The sequence below is a fragment of the Glycine max genome, chromosome 6, assembly GCF_000004515.6.
Source record: "Glycine max cultivar Williams 82 chromosome 6, Glycine_max_v4.0, whole genome shotgun sequence".
Classification (NCBI taxonomy): Eukaryota; Viridiplantae; Streptophyta; class Magnoliopsida; order Fabales; family Fabaceae; genus Glycine; species Glycine max.
The window spans coordinates 3,501,363-3,523,280 of record NC_038242.2 but is presented as its reverse complement, the minus strand read 5'-3'; the positions used below and the strand labels follow the sequence as shown (position 1 = coordinate 3,523,280).

The 21,918-nt window shown below is 33.1% G+C and overlaps 4 protein-coding genes and 1 long non-coding RNA gene across 7 annotated transcripts; 3 read left to right on the top strand and 2 right to left on the bottom strand.

Annotated features, from left to right (window-relative positions):
- Nucleotides 1–440: 440 nt before the first annotated feature.
- On the top strand, nucleotides 441–1,757 carry LOC102659758 (uncharacterized). Its single transcript, XM_006581206.4, has one exon. The coding sequence runs from the start codon at nucleotides 717–719 to the stop codon at nucleotides 1,485–1,487; it is 771 nt and encodes a 256-aa protein (XP_006581269.2). The 5' UTR covers nucleotides 441–716; the 3' UTR covers nucleotides 1,488–1,757.
- Nucleotides 1,758–6,396: 4,639 nt separating this feature from the next.
- On the top strand, nucleotides 6,397–8,395 carry LOC106799198 (uncharacterized). The gene is made up of 3 exons (XR_001388975.2): nucleotides 6,397–6,786; nucleotides 7,470–7,872; nucleotides 8,262–8,395. It is a non-coding gene; the product is annotated as an uncharacterized lncRNA (long non-coding RNA).
- A 582-nt stretch (nucleotides 8,396–8,977) lies between these two features.
- LOC100799251 (protein NPGR1) lies at nucleotides 8,978–12,991 on the bottom strand. Of its 3 annotated transcripts, none has more exons than XM_006581204.4 (6): nucleotides 12,808–12,991; nucleotides 12,442–12,697; nucleotides 11,801–12,059; nucleotides 10,354–11,588; nucleotides 9,672–9,819; nucleotides 8,978–9,568 (listed from the first exon to the last, which is right to left on the bottom strand). In XM_006581204.4, exons 2-6 carry the CDS (start codon nucleotides 12,634–12,636, stop codon nucleotides 9,258–9,260), a joined length of 2,148 nt encoding a protein of 715 aa, XP_006581267.1. In that variant the 5' UTR covers nucleotides 12,637–12,697; nucleotides 12,808–12,991; the 3' UTR covers nucleotides 8,978–9,257. The 3 variants fall into 3 exon arrangements, with proteins under 3 accessions (XP_006581267.1, XP_006581268.1, XP_003527736.1); XM_006581205.4 differs by having other exon boundaries at nucleotides 12,442–12,655; XM_003527688.5 differs by having other exon boundaries at nucleotides 12,442–12,991.
- Nucleotides 12,992–13,882: 891 nt separating this feature from the next.
- Nucleotides 13,883–16,267, top strand: LOC102668789 (increased DNA methylation 1). The gene has a single exon (XM_006582411.4). It carries the CDS (start codon nucleotides 14,006–14,008, stop codon nucleotides 15,818–15,820), a length of 1,815 nt encoding a protein of 604 aa, XP_006582474.1. The 5' UTR covers nucleotides 13,883–14,005; the 3' UTR covers nucleotides 15,821–16,267.
- Nucleotides 16,268–17,283: 1,016 nt separating this feature from the next.
- LOC100790433 (WD repeat-containing protein ATCSA-1) lies at nucleotides 17,284–21,865 on the bottom strand. The gene is made up of 8 exons (XM_006581203.4): nucleotides 20,596–21,865; nucleotides 20,207–20,366; nucleotides 19,462–19,640; nucleotides 19,075–19,285; nucleotides 18,719–18,873; nucleotides 18,537–18,626; nucleotides 17,626–17,697; nucleotides 17,284–17,544 (listed from the first exon to the last, which is right to left on the bottom strand). Exons 1-8 carry the CDS (start codon nucleotides 21,028–21,030, stop codon nucleotides 17,503–17,505), a joined length of 1,344 nt encoding a protein of 447 aa, XP_006581266.1. The 5' UTR covers nucleotides 21,031–21,865; the 3' UTR covers nucleotides 17,284–17,502.
- Nucleotides 21,866–21,918: the final 53 nt, after the last annotated feature.

Below are 21,918 nucleotides of genomic sequence, written 5' to 3'. Positions count from 1 at the left end.
TATGGTTTTTTCCTTGTTAACTACCTTTGTTGCGTGAAATTATTACATGATACTGGACTATATAGTCCCATCTAATTTTCATGAAATATATTATTAATTAATTTTTATAAATTAGACCATATAATAATTCCCCTTCTGCTGCCGCCCAGTTTCAGATTGAGGATTCGATAAACCCAATTTCCTATTTTCCTTACATCCTTCAATAAGACACGGTTAATTGATTGATACTAGTAAAATATTGACGGCATTAATGTCAATGTCAACGTTAACGTCGAATACGTTATTACTAATGAATGACATAGACCTATTCAATATTTAATCAACACCCTCCTCCCCAAGCAACAACTTGTCCACAATTCATTTTTCTACGCCATCGTCATGTTATAAAATATTGGATTACATATATGGTTAGAGAAAAACAACCTAAGCAATGAAGCAACCCTTTTTTTTCTCTCTCTCTCGAATAAGTCAAAGATGAAGATAGCCACGTTGGAAACTTTTTCATGATTAAATTTCAAACTTTTGTTTTAACCCTAAGGCGTGTTTTGGATTTATTATTTGAATGGAAAGTCAAGTCATCTTTTCCTCCATGAATAAATACATTTCTCATCTCATCTTTTTCATTGTTTCACTATAATCTTAAACCTTCCGAAAAAACTCTACCCAACAACGTTAATTGACCAAAACCCATCTTTGTTGTTCTTCAAAATTTCCATATGTTGAACCATTTTATTTGTGGCAGTTTCCATCACCAAGAAGAAGATGTACCATGTTCAAGCCCCAAGAAGTACTCCAGGAGAAAAGAAAGTAGGAATATTAACAAAAACCCATACTCCAATCGAGGCTTAGACAAGTTTTCTGCACTTTTGGCTGATCTTGACGAGAGAAGGCAAAAGGTTTACTCACAGATGAGTCCTCAGGACATATCTTTTGTTCGGTTTGCGTATTCCAGCAATGATGATTTCGTTCCCATAGTGGTCAAAGTGAAAAAAAATAATAAGGATCAGAAGAAGCACAAGAGTGAAGAACTCAAAGCAAGACACATAACATCTTTCTCGGAGCAATTGGAGAAATCTTCTGAAGAAACAACCTTGGAAGAAAGGAAGCAAAAACTCAATAAGTTGGAAGCTCATAAGAAGAAGAATTTGAGCTTTTCTTGGAACGTGTTGAAGAGACCATCTTTCTATGTGCCAGCGGTTGTGATGTTGATTTTGGTTTTTTTGGTTGTTCTTGGGAGATCGGTTGCTACACTTTGCACTTGTGTTGTGTGGTATGTGGTCCCCACATTGAGTGAATATTATGATAGTTCAAAACCAAGAAACAAATCGATGATGATGAATTCTAAGAAGAGAGATTATGTTAGGGGGTGGCTGAATGATGTGAAGATGGTGAATCCTGAAGATTTAGCTTCTCCAAGAAGTGGTGATTCCAAGGCTTATTCAAATGACAATAATTCAGGGAAACATGGCCACCAGAAAAGTTTGTGAGGATTCATCATTTTATATGTTCGTTCCTTTTCGTTTTTGGGTTTCTTTTTCTATTTCTCAATTATTGATTGAAGATAGGGTTTTTTTTTTTCCTTTGGTAAATATGTGTACGTTTTGTTGGTGACGTTCTTGAGACAGGTTAACAATTCAGTCCTTCTCTTGTTGACGTTTTGCCAATGTAAATCGTGATAGAGTTAGGGCTGATAATGTACATGGAACTGTTAATGGTTTTTGTAAAGTTCTTTAAAATCAAGTGCGGTGACAATCCAATTCCAATTGTAGTTCGTTTTGGATGCATGGTGGGCAATTTGATCCAATAAATTAGTTTTAATTAACACTTAGTGTTAGAAGTTAAGATGTAAAACCTGTCAAAAAAAAAAAGTTAAGATGTACTAACTTTTTAACAACACACTCAACTCATTTTTTCACTCAATCTGCAGTACAGTTTCACTTTCATTAGTTTTTTTTTAAAAAAAAAAAACAAATTCTTATCCTTCGGTTAAAATTAAGTAGTTATATAATTTTAAATGATTTCAGACAATCCTCACAGTTTTAAATATTTTTAATTAAATTTCTGGAAACTTCGCTCCGCTAAATCATGCAACATGTATCCTTGGCTATTAATATCATGTGGATTATTCTCCATGTCATTTGTCCATCTAACACGTTTCATTGGAAAAAAAAATGATAAACATTGAAGAACTCACAAGAAAGCCATTTTTGACATCTGTTAGAACATGTTTGGAGCACCGTTTCAAAGTTCTCAAACGCAGTTTGCTCAGAAAAAGATTTTTGTACCTTTTGTATTTAATGTCTCATAATTCGTACTACCAAGGTTTGAACGGCAAAGCAAATGCTTAGTATCCCCACTGCATTATTACATCCTCATCCAACACTTCCTCGAACCCCATTAAACCCAATTGAATTAATTAATCTTGCAAAAAGTCTATTGCTTATTTATCTTTAGTTGCTTCATCGTTCTAGGGTATGTGTCAAAAAATGATAGCACCATATCACAATTTCCAGACTCTACCACTAGCTATAACATTTTACAGATGATTGCACACATTCTTTTTTTGGTTTAAACCAAATTGATTTTGGTTATTAAATGTAGAAAACTGTTGTAAGGGCAAGCACATTTTCTATGTTTTAATTTCTTTTCTATGGGAAAATTTGCATTTAGTGCTCGATCAAGGAAAAGATGCTTGCTTACATCTGCTTGAGGACCGCACCTTCTTTGTTACAGTTTTATTTTCCTTCCTTCAATTAAATATATTTATATATTTATATGTGGGTCATATTATTATATCAAGTGTACTAATCAAGGACATTTTTTTTTACTGCGAGGACATTTTTTTTTACTGCAAGGACATTGTTTATGTACCCAAATAAAGGACATTGTTTAGATAACGATAAATGCACTTTATTAAATGCTTCTAATTATCCCCACATGCAAACTTTAGATGTCTAAAGTGTTTTATTTAAAGCGATTGTCTATTTGTCTACTGTGTGCTGGGTGAATAATGTGACCGCATTAAATATATTTTAAATTCTATTATTTTTTATCATACATCTATAGATACAAATAAAAAATTGAATAATTCTTTTTTATTCACTTAAATAATATATTAAGGACTTAACTAGTGTTTTTACCTATTTTTATAAATTTATTATATTCGTCTCATATTATTCATCTTTTAAAAGATCGATTTCATACCTGTACAAATTAATAATGATAAAATATTTTTTGACAAAAGTTTCCATGTTAAAAAAGTTAAAATGTACCCCATATATTGTGATTGGATCAGAAAACATTAGGTGACGTATAGCAGTTATTAGTTGGGTAATGAGGTAGTCTGGTCTCAATCTCATTATCATTTATTCCGCTGCTATCGGCCGGTCCTACTCTGTTACGACATGCATAAACCTTTATTTTCTTTAACATCCAACTAACTCCTTAGTCCTTACCAACCGAATTAGGATGTGAAAATAAATTGCAAAAAAATTTATATTCATCTAAATTTTTTTATATTCCCGTATATTTTTTCCTACTATCTTGTAAAAAAAATAATTAAATTAAAATAAATACATTTAATATCTTAAAAATATAAAATACATTTAACATTTACATACAAGAGAAGTAATAAATTCATAGAAAAATACTGTATGAGGATTTAAAATTATTCAAAAAAATTTAAACAACGCAGATCAAGTATAATTATGTTATTCTTTAATAAACTTTGTAATATATGCATTTTTTAATTCTTTTATTAAAAAATATATTGCAGTTGATGTGTATATATGAAGAGATTGAGAAGATTAATTGACTAAGTGTCAAACACTAAAAATAATTTGAGAATTATATTTTTATTGATTCAACTATTTGATTTAAATTTTAATAAAATAACTTGAATTTATAAAATTTTATATAAGTTTAAAATTAATTATTACTTCATTACATCATGTCATTTTAATATTTTATTTAATATAAAGGAATATTAATTTAGATTAAATATTTACAAATATAAATGTAATTAAAATGCATTGTTAGTGTGAAATTTTATTATATTGTTATTTAATCATAAATTATTATATATAAGAAAAAATAAATTATATACTAATAATATAAAATAATTTTACATTGTCTTATAATCATAATTATGTATATGATAAATTTATTTATTTTTATAATAATTATTTTTAAAATTCATATCAACAGTAGTTTTTAATTGGATGACAATTATCAATAATTTGTAATTGGATGACAATTATTAGTTTATGACAGTTAAACTTTTTATATAATTACATTTTTTATCCTTTTCAATCACAAGTAGATCTTAAGTATCCTATGTTTATTGAATTTTATAATAACTAGTTGAAGTATTACAATGTAAATACCTAATATTTGATCCAATAGATGTAACTCATTGACAACACATGTTGAATTTATGAAATAAGACTTGGGTTCAATCTCTGTAAAATACATTCTTGAAAAATAATGATAAATTTTAAGTGGGACTAAACTTCAAATCAAGAATTAATCGGTTCAAATGACTAAAACTTACGGAAATACATTGGGATTTCACCATAGAATTAAAAACTTTAATTACAAGGTTGAAAAAAAAACTAATGTTTTTAATTAAAAAGTTTTTAGCGTGGTTTGCTTTATTTTTTTTAGGGAGGCATAATCATCTAATTCATTATTAACTTCATTTACTAATCCACAATCTGAGCTGATTCAAGAAAATAGTATATAGTGCTTATTTACTTTCTAGCACTCCAATTCACAAAAGAAAAGAAAAGAAAAGAAAAAACTTTTTAGCACTCCAAATTCCACAACTCGCCTTTACCCGTTACCGTAAATCAAGAAGCTTTGTGAAAAAACCTATGATCACATAGGTCATACTATTAGAGAATATACAAAATACTAATATTCAAGCAAAGTATATCTTATCGCCCCAAAGTCAGCAAAACCGGCAATGGACTATATATATAAAGAGGAAATTGATTTTCCTTGAAAATACAATCGTTTTCCTTTTTCTTTGTTTATTTGACATAGGATGATATGAATTTTTTTTGGAAGGTAGGATGATATGGATATATCCGAAAATTAAAATTAAAAGCATAAAAAGTTACCAAAATTTTAAGATTAAAAAATAATTTAGCATAAAGTCATAAAACTTTAAAATGGTTGGCAGTTTATCTATATTTCAGCTAATGTCTTCTCATCATGGACAAAGATCCACCAATGAACCAGCATATAGTAGAGTGTTTTACGGATGCGTTAGGTAAATAATTACTTTAATGTTTGTTCAACAAAGTATTTATCATATGAAAATTTCTACCATAAATTTGATATTTAAATTTATCAAAATAAGTTGAAAAAAGTATAAAAGTCCAGAATTATATTATGAAGTGTTAGTACCGCTGCTTGCTCAAGATAATCGCACCCATGCCATGAGTCTGAGTAGATCGACCACAACAGAGTGAAAGAGCCATATCATCTGTTAATGATCCCAAATTGTACCAGGGAAAACATAGTGATCATATATACCAGAAGTCCAGAACAATCTACCAGTCTAAACGTAAGCTTAGCTAACTAAAATGCGTTAGACAATATTAAGCAATAGTGATAGACAATATCAATTAGACAGAGTTAATTAACATGAGTGCTTGATTAGAGAATTAATTAACACAGAAAGCTTAGTATTAAAAATACAGAATTGCGCTATTTAATATATACTAGTAGTTTTTATACGACAAATTGGCACAAGATGGATGTTAACCAATTTCAAGAAATATATTTGTTAAAAAATATATTTGGCCATTTTTATAAATTAGCCGTTTGGTTATCATTTTTGTTAAATATATATATATATATATATATATATATTTGGCCATTTTTATAGTGGGATATATTTGGACAGTTTCAAGAAATGTAAACGCCTTTAAGAATTGAGAACTTAGATGGACTATATATAAATTGAAAAATAAAAATAAAAAACAAAGCAAATAAGAAAAATCAAAACAAAAAAATATGACACGTATTTTTTAATCATTTCAATTAAGTAAAATCTTCTCCAACTATTCCAAATGATTTATTTCCTTTATTTTCTTTTAATTTTATGTGTAGATTTTTAGTTGACTGTGCTTCAAGATAACGTGTAACATGTTGCATCTGTATCTATTCAAGAATAAATCAATTAATATAAATGAAGTATACATTTTTTTTTAAAAAGTATATCTGAATAAATTCCATTAAATAATACTATCTCTTATAGCATATGTGTTATTTATTTATTTATTTAATCCGGTAAAGCACACTGCGTTGTTATAACTATATATTACTATGAGTGGGTGACACAAATTTAACGCGGAATGGTGCAACAGAATTTCATAGAACATGCAAAGCACGTAGGCTTTTTATTGTTAAATTATTGTTTTTTATTCAAGAGTTGTTAAATTATTGTTAATAGCAATATTAATATAGAATCTTACTCACCATCATCCCCATCCATTCCAACGAAAAAGGGCAAGGTAGACAATTAAAAAACAGACGGAAAATACAGATTGTAGAGGCGTATAGGCCAGGGGAGAGAGGAAACAGAAAGAAAAAGAGAGAAAAAGAAAGAGATCATAGCATAGGGTGACAGAAAGAGAGAGGGGAAAGGGAGAGGGACGAAGCCATGGGGTTATGCTTTGGTTGCTTCGACGGAGGCAACAAGCGTATGACAAAAGAAGAAGAGCGATTGGCCTCTGAAGAAGCGCGTGCTAGAGCTGCTGAAGCCGCCCAGAAAAAGTGCTTCTTTCTTTCATTTACCATTTCATCATCATGCTTATATATTGCATTAATTCTTGCCAATGTTTCATGCATTTATTTGGGTTTTTATTTAATTATCAAAACCTTGAGATCATCATGCATGCATGCTTGTGGGAATTGACATGTTTGTTGCTTTCATTCTTATGCATGCTAGCTTCTCATCCTTACGTTATATATATGTGTGTGTTTATTTTTCTACCTAAAGCATTCACCATGCATGGTGATTGTTTATTCGTGCAACTTGGGATTATTATGGTCTATATACCATGCGTGTAACACGTATATATATATATATACATGCATGCATGTTCTGACATGTTCGTGGAAGTCCATATAGTGCAAAACTGCAAATGTGCAATGTTTGGATCATCGTTCTTGACATGTTCGAGAAATATACTTTTAGAAGGGGTGCAACGGTAATCCAAACATGGCTATATATGTTAGAAGATGCGTGCATGCAGGTCCCATCGTAATTACTAATTGGTAATCAACGTAGCATAATCGTAGAAAGTTGTTGAATTGGGTGAATGGGAAAAGAAAAATAATGTTCTTACAATGGTGTTTTTTGTGGGTGATGATTAGGTTTATATATATATATATATATGTATGTATGTATATAGCTAGACTAACTTTTAGGTTTTGATTGATGATTGTTATTGCAGGCAAGAGCAGCAAGGAGAGGCAAAGCAACCAGAAACGGTTAAGGAACCTGAAAACTCCAACAATGGCGAAGCGTTTGTAAAGGTTTAGGGATACAAGGGGGCTACTTGATTTTTGGCAAGTATTAACTCACACAATGTTAAATCTCTGCTAAATCCCCATCATACAATTCTAGGGAAATATAATTCCTTTAATTTTGATTAGGAGTTTATTGCACGTTTTCTATGTAAAAAAAAAATCTTAAAACAATATTTTTCCTTGATATCCTGCTTTGTTACCCTTGCCGTTTGGCTAACAATCAGTTGATGAATTCATTAGAGCACATTGATAATATGTTTTGACTTTTAATCTGTTGATGCAGTGGCAGATGGGTTGAGGTTAGGCCAACTGTTTATTACATGTAAGGTGAATGATCGATCTATCTTATAAAGTTTTGCTATAGGTTGCCCCTTTTAAAACTTTTGTTTCCTGTAAACTAGATTTTAAAACAATATTTAATGTAAATGTGCAAAAAAAAACTACAATATAACAATTATTAAGCCAAAATCAAATCTAATTATACAATATTAATGATAAACATATTCAAGATTTTTCCTCAGTTCTGTTCTAGCGTTGGATATCCGTATCAGCAAAATGTTACATGTCTACATCACCCTTTCACATGAATTGGGTTAATAATCTCACTGTTTTTCTACATTGTGTTGATTAGGACAATTCCCGAGTCACTATTCCAACCCTCTTCTGTGCACAATGAAATCATTTGTCTCAATGGTTTTTCCTTTCTTGTTATGCAGTACTATGTATAGGTCCAGTCAAATCCTCTGCACGGCCAGCTTTCCTTGTTCCGGAGATGAACAAAGGGTCTTTACTACAACTGTAACATCGGTCAAATTTGTTGTTTTCCAGATCAGGAAATATTCTGCTTGATTGAAAAGAATTAGTGATGTAAAGGAAACAAGGATAAGTTGAGAATGTAGTTTGGTGTTTTTATTGCATGTGTTGGTAACTTGGTGATGAGAAAAAACTCGACTTCCGCAAAAATTGAACGCATCAACCAAATTACTTCGTCTTTTTTTTTTTTTTTTTTTGTGGGGTTGGGGGCTAAGAAGTAATTAAGAACATGGACTTGTTTTATGATTCTACCTTTGGTGAAATACGTGCTACATGCTGCCAGTAATATTTTGAGCTACAGAGAATATGACACAGAAATTAAACGCAATCAGAACAACTGTCACCTTGAATTTATGGTTTAGGGAAATGCGGTTGCCTTTTTGCATACTTATAAGAGTTAAATATGCCCTGTAACATGAAGCTTGCTTCTCTTTTTTTGTTCAATCATTTTTTTCCCCGGCTTCACACCGTCAATAATCCTTAGGACCAACGTTTAGACCTCTATGATATTTACTGAATACGCTAAATGGACAATTTGAAATAGTGATGAACAAATTGTAATTTTCTTTCACGGTACAGAAACTGAAAAAGTAAAAGAAAGACACGAAAGCAGAAACAATAAAAAATAAAGGCATCATTTTTACCATTTCTGTCCACTATTAATTCTACTTGTGAAACAACAATTTTTTTTTTATAAAATTTACATGAACACACAAGTAGGCAAAAGACATTCTAACTATGTTGGCACCCTTTGCAAACTAGCAAGAACATACCAAATATAACAGAATGAAGGAAATCTACAGATCAGTAGCTAGATTTAGCTATACATTTTGAACAAATCAATAACCAAGCAATGGTAATTGTGGGATGAGTGTACGGCTGTTTTTCCAAAGTCTAAATTATTTAAATTTTTGTACTGGAGCAGAAAGCTTCAGTTCATAAGCAGCTTGAAAGAACTCTGCTGCTTGCTGTAATGAACCTTCCATTTTTGAAACCAATCCAAGGTTGAACCAAGCATCATGGTTTGTAGGTTCTAATCGTAAAGCATTCATTAAAAAGCTTCTTACAATCGGAAGTGATTGCATACCAAGTTTCATCAACAATTCTGCAGTGGAAATGATACCGGGAATGTAATCTGGTTCTATTGACAATGATACTGAAAAGGAAACAAATGCCTCTTTGTATAATGATTGAGCTTCAAGCAACATCCCTGCAATTGTGCACAGGGAATTGCATATTAGTTTACCATGAGCATGAACACTCAATGCAGACACGAGTTCAACCATAAAAACTTAAACAGACATTTTCCTTACCTGTAATATGCCAACATCTTGGAGAGAAATACTCTATCAACCGGGCTTTGTCAACACAAGTTTTTGCATCAAGCAAGGAACCAATATCTGTATAAATGGTAGCCAAATCCTGCCAGGCTTCCATTTCCAACTTCCTTTCTGTTAATGCCTGCCAAGTGGGATGGAAGAGTTAGAAGGAGAATTCTTCTTGAGATTTCAGAGATGAGATTGATCATTACTCAAGAAAATAATAGTAATAATTAAAATAAAAAAATTGCACAAAATCATTAATTCTCATTCCTCCACTCTAGGCATAGGATAATCTTTGAACATTCAAAATGAAAATTCTAGCCTGGCATATAATTTTAGGAAGAAGAGTGCTAGGAATACACTCTTCCTGACACAATCTTTCTTATTGGTTAAAATTTATTGAAAACTATAAAATCAAAAGAGGGATTCCTTAAATAAGATGTGGAACCCACAAAATAATGTATTCTCAATAAATTTCAACTAATGATAAAGAGTGTGTTTGGTAGCATTTCTCTTTTTGAAAAGGGGAAGGATAGGAGGGGGGAGTCTAGGTGTAACCATTGTTTTTTTAGCAGCTTCCAGTAGACAAGAGTATTGCTTCTTTTCAATCAACTTTAGAATCAGTAGTCTATACAAGGGATGTTAGAGTTCTTCCTTGGAAAGTACTACACACCTCATGCCTGAATGCTTGTTCTTGATCAATGTTTTTATCTTGAAGCAAAAGCTCCTTTTTTGCTTGAATTAGTGCTAGCAAGATCCTATATGTCTCTATTGCTTCCTTGGGTTGCTGCTGAGAAATTTGAAGCACTGCTTTCAATCTTAGAAGTTCAAGTTGATCCATCCCCCCAGAATCATCTAAAGCAAAATCAACTATAGTTTCAGCATCCTTAAACCGCTGCTGTGCAGATATTATGAGTGCTAATAGCTGCCAACCTCTTGAACTGCCAACAGTCATGTCTGAGTACATCATTATATTGTTGTAAGCTGCATCCAGATTCCTTTGAATGGCATTTTCTAGTCCGAGGCTGACTATCGCTTCCAGGTCATCACTTCCATTTACAGCAGCACAGTTTAGAGAGTCCAAAGACTCTCTTTGAAATATACTTCTTTCAGAATCCAGTACAGAAATTCTAGCAGCAGCCCCGTAGCAGATGCCAAGAAATTTATGACCTTGACTGAGAAAATGTTCATTTTGTTGCTTAGCTATAACAATAACTTCACGTGAAAATTTAATGCCTTCATGAGCATGGTGAGGATCCAAGGAACAGAGTTTTGCTCCAAACAAAAATGAAGGAAAATGGGGTCTATGGTTTGCTTCAGAACTGCCACAAGCCTTCCTCAAAAGGTTCAATGCTACCCCATCATGTCCTGCTGCACTATAACACAGAGCAAGAAAGTACCACCTCTCAGCTCGACCATAAATACCTGGAAGGATCTGCTCTACATGATCTGCCAATAACTCAAACATCCCAGTCACTGAAAGTGCAAAAGTAAGATGATCCATTATTTCAGCATCCCAGTCTATTTCCCGAATTGCCACCTTGCTCATGAGTATTAATAGCAAAAGTATTGCTTCTTCAGCACTACTCTTGGGTGCTGTTTTACCCCACACCTGCAACTGAGAGGGTAGGCTTACTTCAACACCACCATAGAGTAGTATCATAGCTAAATCTTTTTCTACAGCAGCCAACTTTCTTGGCTCCAAATTCCAAGGCTTGACAAGAGCACGACGATATGCAGTGACAGCTTCATCAAGAAACCCTGCCTTGATCCAAAGGCTTGGAAACAACTCCAATGCTTTATGAAACATCTCTTGCAACTTACAACCTTCACCAATACCCTCAGGCATTCCATTGGGAAGGGCAGATTCAACCGTATCCAAAATTATTCTGCACTCCTTTGCAGCCTCTAGCAAATGAGAAAGCACCAAACTAATCAGAATTGACACCCGAAACCTCTCATCCATAAAATCCACATAATGGAGTTAAATTCAAATAGAGTAACGCTCAAGATCTCACATGCAAAATTAAATTGTGCAATTTAACAATGACACACTTTATCAAACAACATAAAAGCACATGAAAGCCCTCTAAAAAGGAAATATAACATTAGTTACCAACCAATGCATTGCCCAAGTTCCTCCAATGATCTTGATTTAAGCAAAATTGCCTCAAGAAGCAGGCTAACCGAATGCAATGACATGACATTCGGAACCACCATATCTGCCTTGGGACGCAGTTTTCTTTGCTTGGTTCTTTCAGCAATAGCCTTGATCATTCTTGGGGTCAAACCCTTGATATCTATACCTTGAAACACTTGAAGTGCAGCATCAAAGTTCCCTCTCTGGTATTCAAGCCTCCCCAACAAAGCCCTAGCCTCCTGAAATTCATTCAAAACACACGTGACATTTCAATCAAAAACAAATCACACGCACACACAAACACAATCTATCCAACACATAGATCAACTGACATAGGATTGTTCCGCCTTAAACATTGGTCTTGAGTTCAGTATGCAATTGCATTAAATAATTAGATGGAGAATTTTACTACTACCTATGGTAGTCTTATTCGAATCAAGCATAATTATAGATATAAAGGAGATACTATAAGGTAATTAAGGACCGGCACGTGTCTAACGAAAGAACTAATAACACTAATTGCTTGTCACATAGAGATTAGTCGGACCATCATAGTCTTGGACAGTATAATAATTCCTAAAATAATAAAATAGAAATGAATGGGTATTTTGTACTACGAACCTCGTAGTTTAAGGAAAGAGCATCTTTAAGAGTAGATTCAGCTTCTTCAACTTGCGTATCATCGAATTTAGGTTCCCATTCTCCGGTCCTGGAAGAGAGTCCGCTGGCGGAGAAATCCCTGGTGGCGAGGGACTCCGGCGAGTGTGGCGGCTCTTCGAATTTGAACTGCTCCCCGGAAGAACAAGCGCACAACATCTTCTTCTCCGCCGTTCAACTTCAGAATGGCACGGTGTTGCAGTGTGTTATACTTTAATAGCTTGAAACAGTTACCGAGAGAAGAGAAGGGTGAAAAAAAAGTGAAGAGGACAAAAGGTGGTGAAAAGGGCGAGACAAACTATGAGAACAGAGCATTGGAATTGGACTCACCAATGCTAACCAACTCGGATTCCGATGATTTCCATCAAACGCATTCTGAGATCTGAAATACTATCAACTTTATTTCTTTCTTCTTCTTTTTCTGATTGGGATAATAATAATAATGCCAATGGAATGTTGGTAGATTCTTTCACATTCTATGAGAGTTGGAACATTTCGCCTTCAAATATTTTGATTTGAGTTTTTAAAAAGAAGAGTAAAGAAATTGACAAATTTGGTAACGACTAACCAGGGTTAGACTTGGACCACCATTTTTGGAAAAGTTAAACCTATGCTTGACTCTACCAAACCAATATTTTATTTACCGGAAAAAACAATTAATTACTTGGGATACTGATATATTGATATTGATAATTTATATGATATATTGATATTGATGGGCATAAATGAAAAATATTCTCTTTTCCTTCCTTGTTATTGTATTTTTAAATTTTAAAAAAATTGAAATAACCTTTTATCTTATCTTAAATTGTCATAGTATAGATAGATTACAAATTTCAAATAATAATAGTTATTAATTTATTTTTATATTTTGCACAAAATATTTTTTAAATTTATCTTTTTCTGTTTAATTAAATCATTAATTTACGTGTGATTCAAGTAATCTTTTAAATTTTGAATTACTTTTAATTTACAATTGAAATCAAATATAAAGATTAAAAAGATATAATAAAAACTAAAAATTCTAATTACAAGCATTTATGTAATATCATAATTAAAAAATAAATTATACAAATATTTATATATTATTATAATTAAAAATTAAATAATTAAATATAATTTATAGATAATATATAGATCAAATAAATATAGATATTTGTTTCTGATATTTTAAATATTTCTGATAATATATTTGTTTCTGATAATATATAGATGAAATAAATATTTGTTTCTGATATGTTATAGATAATATATAGATCAAATAAATTTATAGATAATATATAAATCAAATAAATATCGATATTTATTTCTGATATTTTGAATATTTCTGATAATATATTTGTTTCTGATATCTTATCGATAATATATAAATATAATTTATAGGTAATATATAGATCATAGATGAGAATATATGATGGAGATTCCAGAGTGATCGGCGGCAATTTATACCGTTTGAATATTTCTGTTTCTGATATTTTGAGAGCGATTATTGTGCGTGATCCACCCTAAATCAAAAGAATAGTGATTGATGGCTCCTCCTACTAAGCCTCCTCCGATCAATATTGAACCTGAAAATTGCCCTGAAGCTGTGATGAATTGGTACAACATCACTTCACGTTTGAATATTGAACCTGAAAATTACAAGCGCCAATGTACATTAAGTAGAGACCTCTCCTCCCAAGCCAAGAAGCATCTTTGTTTTCTGGGTTGGAGGTTTTGGCACGCTGACAAGAAAAACAAGTGGGAGCTTCGTTACACTTCACCCATCACTGGCAAGAACTACATTTCACTCAGAAGGGCATGCCATGCTTGCATACAAGAAGGAGGCTGCAACAATGGAAACCCTCAAATTAATCTTCAACAACACAACAACAACAACAATGTTGATCAGAACCCTTCACCTTCTGCACCAAAGAAACCAAGGAAGTCCACCAACAAAAGAACGAGGGTATGCAAGAAAAGACAAAAGAGTGATGACGATGATGAATTGGGAGAAGCCTCTAGTTCTATGAATAATAATAATTATAAAAAAATGATGCGTGAGGCCGAGGCAACAAATGTTTCTGATCAGTCTTTAAAGCAGCAGCATCGTGGAGCAATTATCCCTTGGTTGATAGATAACAATGTGGTGGCTTTGTATTCATTGGTATTCTGCCGTGATGCAAATAACGTGGTCAAGAAAGGGAAACTATGGCGTAGTGGCATAGCTTGTGAATGCTGTGGCATGTTTTTCTCTCCCACTCGCTTTGAGGCTCATGCTGGGTGCCACAAGCACAGACCAAACGCCAGCATTTTCTTGGAAGATGGAAGGTCGTTGTTGGATTGTCAAAAAGAAGCCTTGAGTTCTCAGCAAAACAAGGTGCGTTCTTTAATAAAAGAAGAAGAAGAAGAAGAAAAGGATCACTGTGAGTATCAAAATGATAGCATTTGTGCTATTTGTTATTTTGGCGGTGAACTAGTGTTATGTGATCGATGCCCCTCTTCGTTTCACCTCAGTTGTTTGGGTTTAGAGCATGTTCCTGATGGCGATTGGTTCTGCCCAGCTTGTTGTTGCAAAGTATGCAAGGGGCCCAGATGCAATACAGAAGAAAATTGTGATGACCATGTGGATGCTAATAGAGTTCTGGTTTGTCATCAATGTGAGGGGAGATACCATATTGGGTGTTTGAAAGCTCTAACTTATACCAAGATGGGAAAGGATCAAGATCATGTTGATAATGAGAATGAGAATTGGTTCTGCAGTGGAGACTGTGAGAATATATTCTTAGCTTTGCAGAAGCTGGTGGGAAAAGCCATTAATGTTGTTGGTGAGGATAATGTAACTTGGACGTTGTTGAAGGCACTGAAAAAAGGTGAGAGCAAGCTTAGTGAGGCACTTAATGTTTTGCGTGAGTGTTTTAGTCCAGTCACTGATGCTTTCTTCGGGAGAGATATAATTTCTGATGTTGTTTTCAGTAGAGGTTCAGAACTCAATCGTTTGAACTTTTGTGGTTTTTATACTGTGATTTTAGAGAGGGAGGGGGAAGTAGTTTCTGTTGCCACTTTAAGGATTTTTGGCAAGAGGGTTGCTGAAATACCCTTTGTGGCTACCAGGGTGCAGTGTAGAAAACAAGGATTGTGTGGCATTTTAATGAATGAGATTGAGAAGCAGTTGACTTACTTGGGAGTAGAGGAGATTGTTCTGCCTTCCACGCCTAAGGTGATAGACACTTGGACGAACTCATTTGACTTTGAAAAGATGACACTCTCAGTTAAGTCAAAGTTTCTTGATCATGTTTTTCTGGACTTCGAGGATACCATCATGTGCCACAAACTACTAGTGGTGAAACAAACTGTTATATGATTGGAAAAAGCCTAATTTATGGTTATGTAACAATCTTGTATTACATTAATGGAAATTTTTAATTGTTTTGGAGATATTCACTTGATAAGACAAATTGCAGACTGCCAATTTATTGTTTGTTTGTTCTGTAACACAAAGTTGAAATACTAGCAAAAAAAGGTATTTACAATGTTATGACTTTAAAATGGTCATCTCTAGTCTACACTGGTCGAAATATATTGTCATTCATAATGATTATTCACAGGTTACAACTTATACAATCTCTGCAATAAACTATTTGAAACTTTAAATTAATCTGTATTATAGGTTGTTCTAATATCTTAGAATGAAATACCAAGAGGCTTATAGTGCCAAATTATCAATAATTTATAGATTTAGATAAATACATGACACTAGGACACATATTATGCGTGTCATTGTATGTCCTTCATATGGTTATTCTCAGGTTACAACCTCCTCAGCAATAACAGGTAGAAACTAAATACCAAGAAGACTTATCATGTTAAGTTATCAATAATTTATATATTTAGATAAATACTTAGATCTATTGTAATTGATTGAAAATTGTTGTGAAATCTTTACACTAATTGATCAATTCCAAAGTAGGTGAAATTGAAGTATTTCTTAACTAAATGATCGCATTAATTCTTCTTTGGGACCATCCTTTCTTTCTCATAAGGAGAACAAAAATTATATTGTAATTTTATATATGGAGGAACATAAACTCATTGATTTCTTATCTAATATATATATATATATATATATATATATATATATATATATATATATATATATATCAATTAGAATTCTTATAATTTCCAAATGGTACAATATTAATATTTACTCATTTAATTCACACCAATTTGGGAAGTCTATGGGTTTACTAAGATGATCACTTAAATTTAAGCTTATTAAATAGCTAATATAATTAGATAGATATATAATACTCAAATTTACCATAAGAAACGGGAGTTTCCTAAATTCATTCATGTAATTTGAGTGTCATCTGAACAGCAACAGACAACATTAATTATTCACTAGTTGATGCAGCATCCATTTTATTTTATTTTTAGTCATGCTCACTTGAAAAAAACTGTGTAAGGCCAACTGGTCCTGGATAACAAACAGGCATATTCCTTACGTTTACAGAGGCAATAGTTAGCACTCAGTTTCTCAGTGCGCAAATATTTGGAGCCGATGTCTATTAATGATCTATCTCCATGAAACTATCAGATATGTGATTAAACTATATTAATCACATGTTTATTGATATATGTTTGATTAGTACTTTTTTTAGGACTCTTCATGAAAGTTTCTTCTTCTAGTAAGTTACTAAGAGCAGCAACAAAATAAAGGTTAATACCAATGTCGATTGAGTCCGCACATATGTACACAACTTTGTATTTGCAAAACATTATCCAAAATGTGTTTATGATGTAACTTACAACTAGGAAAGGAGTCAATTCAAAATTCACACTGATTAAAATTTAAAAGATGACAAAAAAAAAGTTCTAATCTACACAAAAAATGGGCTACTACTATACATTTTTGTGCTTTGTAGCATTTCACATATGCTCCAAAACCAGAACAAGCCTACATTTACAAATATCCCCCAAACATCTAACAGAAGTGGCAAGCAGAAGACGAACAAGAGAAAGCTGTGACCCAAATGGAGACAAGACTCAGCTACTCCAGTTATCCTGATCCTCAGCAGGTCCTTCGTCCTGCAGTTATTTTAATGAGGTCAGACAATGACAGAAAATATATACATGATAATCTGAACAAGATTTATTCAAAGTGTGTACCATTTCATCAGCCATTGACCTAGCAGGTGACCAGACAAGAATTTGTCTATCATTTCCACCAGTGTACAGTTCCTGTGACAACAAAGAAAATCATTAAAAAAGAATATAAGTACAAGCAGTTTGGTTTCTAAGTTCTGAGGCAGTATTGCATTTAATATAATAGGCCCTTGCTGTTTCACGGGTTCATTATTTTATCCTGCGATAGTTAGTATAAATAATAAAAAATTAATAAATATTTTTCTCTTGGGGACCTTGCAATTCTTGCCAACAGAACACTGACTCCAGTCCAGACAAGTCATGGCTTTCAAAGAAGCAGCGATGAATATTTTCAGTGTAATCAATACCAGGAATCCGGGATGACTCCTTGATTCACCTTGTGTTTTGTCAGTTGGCTTCTAGTTCATTTGTCAAACCAATGGCTTCCTTTTCATCTTTAACCTTTATCATAATTTCATCTCTTTTCTTCCTAAAGACTCCTTTTATCAAAGAAGGAAACGGACTAATGACACATATATTTACAATTTACACTCATTCTATCTGCATCTATTTTTTTGGCCTTTCCCATACAAGAGTGAAATTTAGAAGACAAAAATGGGAAAAAAAAAAGAAGGTAAGGAAAACCATGGTTCGTATTCGTATGAGTTGATGATAGAAGATTAGATGTATATGCGCACAGGACAAGAGATGAATAATGAACTAATAATAAATTTCAATGAACAAAAATGTAAATGTCTACTCAGTTTTGCATTTCCTTCATTTGATTTATAACCACAGAAAAAGAAATTAATTGGAAACTAAACATGTTGGCCTGACTAGCCCCTAACAGATTTCACAACTGACACCAGAAGTTGATGAGCCTCATATAAGGAAAGAGCAGGGAAAGAAAATGGGCCACCGCCTCTTGAACATACCTGATCTTGTTGATTAAACCAGCAAGAGTTCACACATTCATAGTGACCACGTAATATCGTGTATGTGTTCCCAGACCACATGTCAAATGCCTGAAGAATCAAAAAGAAATATAAGTGTTCCTAATTGCATTTTTACATTTAAAAGTTAAAATAAGTAATAATATATTAAAGGAAATACATACTTTCACAGATCTCATGCATGGAACAAAAACAAGGGTTGAATCTTGAGTGGTGGCTAGTTGAAGAGGTTTGTTTACTTGCAGGCGAACTGTTTCGAAGTTCACAAGTGTGTCACAGCCAGATTCAACATCCCACAACCTCAATCTTGAATCAGACCCTGTGATACAAAATCACATCAATTAGAGAGAGGGAAGAATTTAGATATGAACAATATTTTGATGAATTTATTGAAAACAAGAAGCAAAGATAAGGCTTTGTTGTTTTTGTAAGAAACAAGTTTCTTATAGTCCCATATAACATGATTATTGCATAGACACTTCGTTGAATTCTATAATATAACAAGTAATGGAAAAACAACCTGCACTTAGTAGATACATGCCATCCTCTGTGGCTTTTAACCCTGTCACAGCACCATAATGAGCAGTCGCACGATCCTGAGTAGACAACATTCCTGGATGTAATTTCTGCTTCATTGGTCCCTTGGATGGAACTCTGCCAATTAGTTGTTGTCTGCTACCACTTCCATTAGCATGTTTCTTCTGCGCAGCACTCAATTTTGTACTTGAATCCTGTGAACCGATAAAGGCTTTGAGATTATTATAACAAAACAAGCATAAAAACTCACATAACACTACTAGTTGCTATTTCATCTACAAGATTAAAACAGTCATGACGTGACTAGCAATAACCATTACTTAGATTCACTATCTGCAGATATGCTAAACTAAAAAATGAAGAAGAAAACCTTAGTTATCATGGAGTGATTGAGTATGGTTGGGCGTCTTCCAAGCTGAGTCCGAGATTGATCTAAAACTTGGAAACAGCCAGCGCGTCTGATGTCCCAAAATCGTATTGCACCATCACATCCCCCAGTAACCAAGACCCATTCACTTGAATTAGACCATTCAACAGTCATTACTCCATCTGTCATCACAGAAAACATGTGACACAAAACCCTTTTTCTAGTATTTTCCATGACATTAGATCTAAATTGTGAATCAATTAGGTAGACAATACATTTTAGGTTTAATTACCCATTTATTCCTTATAGTTTTCAAACTTATCCATTTTAATCCCTATAGTTAATAAGTAGATTGTTTAATCCCTGAAATTTACATTTTAATTTTCAAAAGGTTCTTACTGTTAAAATTCTTTAACTAATGGAGTTAAAAAAATTTAACGATAAGGACTTATTGAGAATTAAAATGTAAATTTCAGGGACTAAAAAATTCACTCATTAAACTTCAAGGACTAAAAAATTCACTCATTAACTATAGGGACTAAAAGAGATAAGTTTGAAAACTATAGGAACTAAATGAGTAATTAAACCTACATTTTATACTTCCTGTAACAAACATGTCAGATTACACAGTGGTAAGCCAGAGCAAGCATAGTATAGCTACACACCCCAGTAAGTAACCAATGATCCACTAAACTAACCTAATATGCTAACTGAATAAACGAAACAGAGTAAGCATTGACATACATACCACGGTGACCGGACAAAGTGTGAGCAAAGGCTCCGGAAGCAATATCACAAAGGCGAACTTGGACATCCTCAGTGGCAGCAGCAATAAGCATGTGAGATGTTGATAAATTGGACATTGCAGCCCTATGAACCTTTCCAGGCATTTTGAAATTTACCACCACCTGCACAATTCAAGTGTCTAAGTGTCAACCAATTAAATATCAACTTTTAAAATGAGGCAAATGCTAATCAGCATTGGTTCTTTTTTCAGTTTCTGGTATGAATTTTACACTAAATACTTACACCTTTTAGTTCTTTAATCAGTATCATAAGGAAGATAGCAAGACCCTTTAAATAATTACTAAAAAGTGAACAATAATATTATCCTATTATGTAAGAATAGAGGAAGACCTGGGTGGTATTGGTATCCCAAACATTAATGTGGTGATCGTATGAGCCAGTGACGAACAAGCCGGTGTCAATGGGATACCATATAGCTGAGGAAACCGCATATTTATGGGCTTGCTGGTGCTGCTTGTCAACGACAAATATAGAGCTGTGTTTCGAAATGACGCCGCCGGCTTCGTAAACGGTGGGTCGTTGGACGTCGTAGACTGCTACCGAGGCATCGGAGGCGGCGGATAGCAAATATCTTCCCTCCGTGGAATCAATCTGAAGGGAGTTGATGGCGCCTTTGTGAGGTGAGACGATGTCTTTGTGATTGGATAATTGGAGTTGCGAAATGCGATTCCATTTTATGCGGTTGGCGAAATGGCTTGCATGCAGTTTCCCAGCTTCCCTGTCTCTGATCCGCTTCCACACATGCGTATGCGTTTGCTTGTGCATGTTCGGAGCATCTTTGATTGCCACCTCTTCTCTCTCTCTCTCTCTCTCTCTACCTCTGTCTTACACTTCTCAACATCTGCAACTCCATCATTCGCCGGCCCAATCAAGGTCTCACTTTTGGAGGCCCATTTTCCCTTCTACTTTAAATGATCCAGTCATGCTGACGCTGTTGCAGGATCTACATCCTGGTTCTATAGCTTTTTAGGTTTTCTTTGTTTTTTTATTTCATCTACACCACCAAAAAAAATAATGAAACAAATAACAAGTTTTTTAAAACTAAGTTAATTAATTTTAGTAATATCTCCATAAAATTAAAATAACTTAAGTAATAATTGTATTTAATAACAATTCATAATTCATACTCCGGTCCACTTCTAACTAAATTAGACAACCCAACAAAAGTAGATTTTTTTAAATAAAAAAATATTAATAGTGTACCAATTTTATCCTTGAGTGATGTAAAGACATTAAAATCTAAAACCATTATCCATCACTGTCAATAAAAAAAATGCATACTTTAAAATATTTAATAACGACAAATAATAAAAAATTAAATATTTCATAAATATTGTAAAAAATTATAAAAGAAATCAATTCTTTCTGAATGATGTCTTGTATCAAGGATGAGGGAGTACAATATTTAGAAGGATCATCAATTCCTTCTAAATGATTATCAACTCATAATTTGGACACGGGCTACAATAGGGACTAGTCTATTTATTTAAGTCTCATGAACCATAAAAATTGAAAAGTGCTTACTTAGATAGTTAGATACCCCTAAAGTTGGACTTAGAAGTCACGCACTGCTAATTTTAAAGTAACTACATTGTCTACATATTTTTATTTATCTTTACTTATTTTTAAACTAAAACAACCACTCTTTCTTAT